This window comes from Sus scrofa, chromosome 18 (assembly GCF_054392235.1).
Source record: "Sus scrofa isolate SSC_HxYL_T2T_F1_AM1 chromosome 18, Sscrofa_HxYL_maternal_Yorkshire_Landrace_v2.0, whole genome shotgun sequence".
NCBI classification, from domain to species: Eukaryota; Metazoa; Chordata; class Mammalia; order Artiodactyla; family Suidae; genus Sus; species Sus scrofa.
In genome coordinates this window covers 27809915-27819545 of record NC_139400.1, presented here as the reverse complement: position 1 = coordinate 27819545, position 9631 = coordinate 27809915, and the positions used below count along the sequence as shown (strand labels likewise).

General features: G+C 45.5%; 1 protein-coding gene across 13 annotated transcripts in view; it reads right to left on the bottom strand.

The window, feature by feature from the left end:
• Nucleotides 1–2785: 2785 nt before the first annotated feature.
• Nucleotides 2786–9631, bottom strand: part of UBE2H (ubiquitin conjugating enzyme E2 H) — a 113307-nt gene continuing 106461 nt past the window's right edge. For all 13 annotated transcript variants that reach the window (XM_085005468.1, XM_003360138.6, XM_021078796.2 and 10 more), the window contains one exon: nt 2786–7073. In XM_085005468.1, the coding sequence (XP_084861594.1) occupies nt 6949–7073 (125 nt within the window). In that variant the 3' untranslated portion in view covers nt 2786–6948. The remainder of the gene's footprint in view (nt 7074–9631) is intronic.

Genomic DNA, 9631 nt, shown 5'->3' with positions numbered 1-9631 from the left:
ATTCTATTTTTATATATTTCTGCTCTTAGGAGTGGATCGATCGCCAGCCCAATTAGCCCAGTATAGTGGGTTTTATTTTCAGCTCAATCTGAGTTTTATTCTCTGTCTCCACTGCAGGGTCTAGAGGTTGGGGACACCGATACCAAGTGGAAATGGGGATGTGTGTAGGGAAAGGCCCTGACCGTCAGGAATCAAGTCCAGGGGACCTCTGGGCAGGTCAGCCAGGCTTACTGGGTCAACCAGGAGACATCTCATGGGAGCTGCACTTGGCAGAATGAGGCTCCCACGGACACAGGGGCCCACAGCCCCAGTCAAGGCCCAGGGCTTGGCACCACGTGGGCTTGTGGAAGGAATGATCATCTATGGCCTGAAGCGGATTTGTTACCAGCACAGAATTCTTTTGAAATCTGTAGAAGTGTATCTTTTAAAAGCTTTATTCCATGGAGTTCATTGTGGCTCAGCGGTAACAAACCCAACTAGTATCCATGAGGATGCAGGTTCGATCGCTGGCCCGATTAGCCCAGTGTAGTGGGTTAAGGATCTGGTGTTGCCACAAAGGTCACAACTGCACTTGGATCTGACCCCTGGCTGAGGAATTCCATATGCTGCTGGGCAGCCAAAAAACCAAAACAAAAACCTCCCATCATCCTTCATTATAAACACACACACACACACACACACTCCCCCCACATAGTGAGAGGGGGAATACTCCCATGTCTTTTACCTTCTAACTTTAAATCTCTCGTTAGGGTAACTCTTCAGTTCTAAGAAGTTCTGGGTACACAAACCCTACAATGTGAGGCAGTGGAGAGCAGGGTTGGCTCAAGGAAGATAGTCCTAGGCTCACCCGGGGATCTGAGTACCAGAGAAGGTGGTGGGCTCCTCATAAGCAAGGCCGCTCAGTCTGTTAGGTGGTCCCAGGGCCTCTGCAGGTCCAAGGATGTGGGATCCAGTCAAATCCTCTGTGCCCTGGTTCTGGGTGGGGAGAAGGAAACACCAGCATCTAGTGTCACAGAAATGTATTTCGTAGGGTAGAGAGCAGCTTTCAGAGATAACAATAGTTTACAGTGAGTAAAAAGCTCTAGGGCTCTGAGCCCACAACTTTCTGTTTGAGGACAACTTTCTTTGGAAATCCTGGGGCCCCCTTCTCAGGAAAGGGGCAGTGCCTCAGGCAGGCAGCAGTGAGACACCTGCCACTCAGGACTGAGGCTAAGAAAGGTTAAGAGCGATGCTGGGTGAGATTGCTGGTGTGTGGGAGACCCAAACCCCACTGCATGCACCGAGACGTCTCATGGAGTTTGTAAAGCAGTTGCCTTGTGAGAGATCAATTGGATGGACTGTTCCCATGACCCATGGATCTCTTAATTCCCCTTCCAGCTGGAAAATGGGTGCTCTAAACTCCCAAAGCTCTTTGGGTCCAAAAACTCTAAACTCTGGTCTTGAAACCTTGGTGCTTTTCAAGTAACTAAATCCTATCGTATTGTTTCAGAGCCTAGATGGAGTTCTGAGTCCAAGTGTCTATGAGAACCTATCAGTTTAGGGACCTCATGTTACAGAGGAACTCGAGGCCATGCAGAGCCTGAGGCTGCACAGCTGGTTAACAGAGGAGTGGAACAGGGCTCGCAGCGCTGGTTCGGTCCTTTGGTCCATTACCACCCTGGCTGAGGAGTTAGTCAGGACCTGTGGCTGTCTTGTTTCTGAGCACTGGGGGCAGCCAGGGGTGCTGGAAGTGTTCGTTGGCACCAGAGCACAGTTCCTGGGTGGCCGTACCTCCTCTCTGGTAGATACAAAGCCATGCCTACTATGGAAAACATCAGCTGCAGTGAGGAAATGTGGGGGAAAAGAGTAAGGAGAAGAAAACAGTGGCAGAGAGTTGGAGGAATGAGAGCATGTGACCAAAGGCAAACTCTCCCCTTTGTCTTAAGGGTCTCCTAACAAAATCCAGCCCAAGTAGATTCTCCGAGCGACAGAGGCAACATCGCCACCTGGTGGCCGTTGTGAATATATGCTTTAGAAATAAGGCATTGAAACGTTGGGCTGTGATCAGCTTCCCATGCAACACCTGCAGATTCCTGCTTTACTGTGGAGGTGGATCAGCCCCCGCAGGAAGCTGTACTGTCTATGAACTCCAGGCCAAGTGGGTATCTTTGCTCAGCATTAGTTGACAAGGTCTAGAGATCTGGGTTTAACAGCAACATAGGAGCCAACCTGCTGGTCCACATGGGGGTAGGTGTGGTCCTTCAGGTTAGAGCCAGACCTCAGAGCCAGACCCACTTATAGCCAGCAGTCACCTGGCACTTGAGATACACAGGTAGGGCTCGGTGGGGAGGCCTCTCAGTCATTACACTACTTCTACATGTGGCACTCCCTTCCCACAATAACCTGGTCACCTGCCTTGTAAATCTTGTTTAAAAAAAAAGCCAATGTCTGCTACTCAGAGGAGCCAGGTGAGTTTTCCTCTGGCTCAGAGGAAATGAATCTGACTGGGAACCATGAGGTTGCGGGTTCAATCCCTGGCCTCACTCAGTAGGTTAAGGATCCAGCGTTGCCGTGAGCTGTGGTGTAGGTTCCAGACGCGGCTTGGGTCTGACGTTGCTGTGGCTGTGGTGTAGGCTGGCGGCTACAGCTCCCATTAGACCCCTAACCTGGGTGGGAACCTCCAAGTGCCGCCGGTGCGGTCCTAAAAAAGGACAAAAAAAAAAAAAAAAAAAGCGCCAGGTGAACAGGGAGGGTGAAAAATAGGGCTTAGTAATCATGGGGGCTCTTATTGATCAAGGTCCAGACATTTGCCAAGGTATATACACATTTTATTTAAAAAAGTTTACAGTTTTCATTATACACAACTATTAAGAGGTTATAGTCAGAGGAGGCATTTGTCTTGTTGACAGAAGTGCCCACTAGATCATCACAATGCAAGGGAAAAGGTGGAAGGGAGGAGAGAGGGCAAGGAAAAAATAAGTGATAAAAAGCTTAGATTTCAATTAAGGGCTGGTAAATCCCTTTTATCTCTTCAAGTATCACACAATATGTACCAAATACAATCAGTAAATAAAGGCCATTTCTTCCCAAGCCCACAGCCAAGACGGGTATTTGCTGAATTCAGAGTCCTGGCCCTTCCTCAGGTGAGTGGAGAACCTGCACACCCAAGGGCTTCCTCCCCCTTCCCCAAGAGACCTCACCCCATCCAGACCCTAATGGAATCGCCAAGGTGTTCAGTGGCCAGAGGAAATATGCACATGGATTCAGAAGTCCAAAGAAACACAGGTCTTTGAGCCCAGTCAGAAATGATTTGATTTCAGTCAACAAGACTGAGAACCCAGTCAGGAAGTTGGTGAGAGGAATAATACTCTTACTAATTTTCACTTTTCTAATTGAGTCCCTAGAACACAGAAGGGTCACATGCCTTTTAAAATCAAACACTAGTTCTCAGGAACTTGGTGTCAAACAGCTTCACCACGGAGGCTAGCAGAGGATCTGTCTTCCATGATTCTCAGCCATCCTGACAGGAGGCCTAATAAAAAACAAGTGCCAGGCCAAGGCCAACTAGGGCTTCAGGGAGCCTTTTGCGGGAAAAATTCCATTAAGGGGAGACACTCTTCTGGAGCTTAGGTCAGCCAGTTGGCAATTAGAACAGCTTTTGAAGTGGAAGAAAACCGTTAGGTACCGGAGAGATTCGTGGCAACTTCTGCTAACTATCTCACTGGTATAAAACGCTGGTTGAAACTGTACAGTAAGCTTAAGGAGGGAGGTGCCATTGGAGGCAAAGAGCAAAAACGCCAGGGTCTAGGTGGCTATCATAAAACGCAACCCACGAGGCCCCGGTGCTGGGGCAGCGGGCGGGCAGTGGATCACATGCTGCTGTGGTGCAGCAGTCTTGCTTGTTGGTGTTTGGCAAGAGGTGGAGCTCAGTCATTTGAACAGGGGCAGAGAAGGGCTTGTGCTGATGAGCCAAAAGGTAAGGTTTCAACAAGGATGAGAATTAGAAGGGAAGGGGAGGGCCACAGGCGGACGCAGCCCTGACCTACCACCACCCTCAGAGACAACAATGTTCAGCTTTGCTGACGGGCTCTGGATACTTCTCTGAAAGCTATGATGGGACAACCTGGAAAAGCTTTTGATGTTGTGCTACCCTCTGCTTCAGACCCACTCCAGCATCTATTACGGAGGGCCCGAGAGTCCCGAGTCACAGCCAGGCCTTCTTCCAGCTTCCTTTCCTACTCCTACCTTTCTCAGGCACAGGGAAGGGACAAAAAGTTGGTGTAAGAAGGGATTCTGTTTAACGTATCCAAAGTCAGTTTCCCAGTGGAGAGGAAAAAGCTCCACACAGAGCCAAAAACATGCACAGGACCAAGGTGAGTGCCCAGAAAGGCTAGACTTGGACAGAACGAGAGGGTCCAGCGGGATGTGGCCAGCAATTCCCGGAGCATCCAGGGCTCATGGAGAAGTCTAACTGCGCCTTCATCACACAGACCTGCATGGACCCACATATGTGCACACACACTTGCATCCACACTCAGATCTGCTTCTTGGCCCTTAAATCCTCCCCCAAGAAATCTTCATTTGGAAATTCTGCACCACTGGGTTCCTAGTGCTGGAGCTCTCGATCGGCAGGCAAGCTGATGTTTTTTGCTAGAGAAACACGGATTTAGTTAGGGAGCAGAGTGGGGGCACTGCTCACATACCTTCCCTAAACTTGGTTCTCCTAGGTTTTTGGTTTTTTGATAAGATTAAAAGCAATTATTATCTGGACATTATTTTTTTTTGAAAGGTAATTAGAACACTATTGTTTATACGATATTGAAAAAATACAATTTTTTATTGTTTGAACTCAAGTCACCACCCAGCACTTTAAGCCTACCCTACGTCGCACCTACAAGTAACGGCTATAGCACAAGCAAACTGCTAATTCAGCAGGTAAGCAAGTTAGACAGTGCCAGCAGAGACCCTCCCTCCCCCAAAGTAATGAGAAGACAACGTGCTAGATAAGAGTTAAAGTACACCATTACATGTTAAATAGTTAATACTACCCTTCCAACAAGCCACAAATGCTAGATAGATAACTCAGTACGGTGAACTAACCACAGCCCTACATAACTGCACTTTTAATTTTTTTAAAAAAGAAAACCTTTTGCTTCATGCCCGTAATTAACATAAAATAAGTAAATTCTTTGCTTTTTATTTAGGAAAATAATCATGCTAAAAGCAAGTTGTACTTTATATAGATTTTTCAAAGAAAAGATTGATTGTGCTTTTTGAATTAAAAAAAAGATATCGTCCAACCTCATTGACTCAAATCTTGTGGAATACAGCTCTTCTAAACTAAAAACACACATTGGAAAGAGAAATTAAATTATCCTCGTGGGACATTCAAAAATCATCTTTAGAAGATCTTAGGATTGGCTAATTCTGCTGTTGTCCTATTGGTTGTGGCAAAAAACAAACAAAAAAACCCCACACAGCTACTGTCTGAAGTTCTCCAAATTCAGCAGGCCAACACTTTCTGAAAGAAACCCTGCCAGCAACCTGGACATATGGGTAGCTAAGTAAACATTTGATTAGCAGGCATTTAAACTGTCTGATTTCCTCTTAACATATATGAGAGAAAATTTTCTTCTTTCAAAACCTGTTCTACTACGTCCTATTTCTGAATCCCTTCCTCCTATTCAGTCTCACTCTGAAAAAAAAGCTGTGTTTGTTTTTCCCATGTAGAGTCACTTTGGGCACAAGAACCTTTATTTGTTCCAATTATTACTCGTTTTAAATTTAGAATGTGTGCTGGGTCTGAAATACCCATTTCCCACTCCCACAAGCAGACGATGACCAAGCTGCTGCCAAGAGCAGCAGCAGAAGGGAAAACAAAACGAAAACATGAATGAGAGTACCCAGGAGGGACAGCCACCAGAAGGGTCTTCTTCCCGAGTCTAATGGTCCACTGAGCGGCTGTCCGAGGAGGAGGCCATCTCTTGGTAGGTGAAGATTAAATCTGCAACCTGTCTAAGCACAATTCACACACACACACCAAAACAAAAACAAAAACAAAAACAAACCCAAACCCACAACCACCCTCAAACTTAAAGCTCTCAGTCCAGGGCAGCGGTCTCAAAGTGGCCAACAAGAGGGCGAGGATGTGACTCTGCAGGTGTCGGATGAGAGGAAACATCTTCCCAGTCACTTTTCTCCTGTCCTGTATCTCTCAAAAAAGGTCTGGATTACAAGGTCTACCCCCAAGAAAAAGAATCAGATTCAGAAAACATTTCCAAAAGGTCCTCCAAAGCAAACACTTGTGGCTGCAGGGCCTGGTAGCGAGAAGGGCAGGAATCTACATATAAAAATGTACTTAAAATCCAAGTCAAAAAAATTGTTTTAAGTTTCAATACTCCAATTAGCTCCCTGTTTTATACTGTTACTCCACAAAAATGGGGTCACCTACGATGCCCAGGAAGGAGCAGCTCTGATGCTGACGTGGCTCGCTCTAAACGCTCCCACAGCAGGCCTTTTCCTCTCCAATTTTTTCCTTTCCATTTTGAAAAAGCACTATTCTATCTTCACGTCCAAGAGCTGGTTGGTTTGGTTTGTTTCTTTGGAACCATCAATAAAAGCAACTTTTTCCTGTTATTTTTACTCATGTCTATCTATCAGAGCGGCTATTTCTTTTGACAGTTCAGTAGCACGGAGGCTGACTTGGCCAAATGGACTTATGAATGCATGCATTCAGACCGCATATTGCTACCAAAATGGAATGTGGGAATATGCTATGCACCTCAGGTTGAGAAATGACCAAGAAATCAAGATCTAAAGGGTGATATATAATATATATATATCAATGCTATTATTCATAAAAACCTTGTTTAGTAATAAAAAAAATTGCTTTGTTTAAATATGAATATTATAGTCTGCTTCTCATGGTTAGGAAATAATAGTCTTTCTGAAAAGCAGGTGCTTTTTCTACTACAACTCCATATCCTGGGCCTCATCTTCCGAAAAGTCAGACATAGAGCTCTCCGATGAGCTGTCTCCGGTGCCTTCTTCCTGCTCTTTCAGTGCCTCCTCCGTTGCATATTTCTGGATGTACTCTGCACAGGCGATGGGGATAAAGAAAACACGGGGTAGTTAGTAGAGGCAGGCCTGTGCTGCAGCAACCCCAAAGCTACCAAGTCCCAGAGAAGTTCAAGCTTTCCCCGTGCAGGAAGGGCGGGGACAACAGACAAAGGCAAAGAGGACAGTTATGACAGTCATTAGAGCTGAGGGGACGCCTGCGCAGGGAGACGTCTTCAGAGTTTATAAGCTTTGCCCCCTTAGTAAGAGAGGCAAAGCTGAACACGTGATTTGCAGGGGAATAAATACACTGCATCATCATCCCTGACCTCCCGTGGGCCAGCACCTCCCGCCCACGTGGATGCATATGAGACAGCTGACCACTCAGGGCTTTGGCTGTAAGGCTCAGGAAAGCCAGGACGGCGTCTGGGCTTAGTCAGCACCCAGGTCTCCAGCCAGGTCACCCTCTCCCTCTTTCCTTGTTGCCCTCTGATACAGCTGTACTCCTCTAAACTTGACGGACTGGGGAAATGCAAACCTCACACTTTTTTTTTTTTTTTTTTTAACTTTCTATGTTTTTTGTTTGTTTGCTTCTGGTCACACCTGCAGCATGGGGAAGTTCCCAGGCCAGAGACTGAACCTGTGCCACAGCAGCAATCCAGGCTGCTGCAGTGACAATGCCGATTCTTAACCCACTGTGCCACAAGGGAACTTCACTTTCTATGTTAATAAAACCATCCACCCCTTAGATAGGACAGGACTAGTTATGATTCCACAAGTAATTTATAAGGAAATACCCCATCATTTTTAGATTTGCAGTTATATAATTATAGTCAGCCTAAATCTATTATTTTAGGAATAGATTGTAGTCTAAACAGAGCTTGCCTGTCAGGTTTCTGAAGCATCTGGTAAAACGGTCTCTCAATCTGCTCAGGAATGAGCTGCTACCTGGGGACACAGCTAGCCTGAGTGATTTTATCATCTACTAATATATTTTTACCTGAAGATTTACGCTGCTATAGGCTAGGCTGAATCTGCTAGCTGAAAAACAATTTTTAGGAACTGCTGAACAATTAAGTTTGATTCTAAAAGTTCTAGGTGCAGGTGGTTTTCAAGTAAATAGCCTACACACAATATGAAAAAGGACAGAATCCTTTCCAGAAAAACACATTCTCACGTCCTTATGCTTTGTTTTTTCTTCTATGGAGTTGCAGGGACTAAAAGAGAAGGCAAATGGACCAAGTCTGAATGATTCAGTGAAGGGCCAGCTAAGAATATTCTTAACAGTTTCAAAGGATTGTTGGTTTTTTTTTTTTTTTTTTTTTTTTTTTTTTGTCTTTTTGTCTTTCTAGGGCCACACCCGCGGCATATGGAGGTTCCCAGGCTAGGGGTCCAATTGGAGCTGTTGCTGCCAGCCTACGCCAGAGCCACAGTAACGCCAATCCAAGCTGCGTCTGTGACCTATATACCACAGTTCATGGCAATGCCGGATCCTTGACCCACTGAGTGAGGCCAGGGATTGAACCTGCAGCCTCATGGTTCCTACTCAGATTCGTTTCCACTGCACCACAATGGGAACTCCCTTAAAGAGTTGTTTAAAAAATAAAAAAAAAAAAAAAAAAAGGAAGAAAGAAAGAAAAAGAAGAGTATGTGACAGTGGTCATATGTGGCCACATCTGGGCCTTCATAGAAAAGTTTGCAAGCTTCTGACTTACACTCCTATAAATCCATTATAATGAAATTTTATGCTGAGATAAAGAGATTTCAAAGCCCCTGGTTAGTTAGGAATTTACCTTAGTTTATTTTTATTTTTTGCTTTTTAGGGCTGCACATGCGGCATGTGGAAGTTCCCAGGCTAGGGGCCTACACCACAGCCACAGCAACGCAGGATCCTTAACCCACTGAGCGAGGCCAGGGATCAAACCTGCAACCTCATGGTTCCTAGTTGGATTTGTTTCTGCTGTGCCAGGAGGGGAACTCCCAATTTACTTTTTGAGAGAGAAATATCTACTAAAGTCTTAAAAAATTTATTTTTATTCTCCAATGGGTTGGATACTTTGTTTCCTCCTTTGCAGAAAGAAGCTGCTGCACTTTGACGTTGTTCTTGGACACGAATTTGATACTCTCAGCCTTCTTGAGTATATTCAAGGAGAACAACGGGTATTAAATGCTTACTAGGACAAGGCCTTTCAGGAGACAGAAAAATGAAGAGCAAGGTCACTAATGAGCAGGAGACATAGATAAAGATAAACGCAGTCAGGGGCTAAGTGCCATCAGAGGGAAGCAGGAGGAAGGGACTGTGGCCCCTGAGCCAGGAAGGCAGTATCTGCACTGACCCTTGGAGCAGCTGTCAGCTGCAGTGTAGGAGATGCCACTCCAGGGAAAAGGCAGAGCCTTTCTAAAAGCACAGGGGAGAAGGCAGTGGCTAGGATGTTAAAACCCAACATTAAGAGGGAACGACATTGGTTTTCTTTAAGAAAATTTGTAAACGAGCTATCATGGAAAAGATAAGAATCATTTAAGAAAAAAGAAAAAAAAAGACAATTTGAGGCCAATAAGGCAAAACGCAGAGGTTTTGCTATAGTTGGATAGTGGG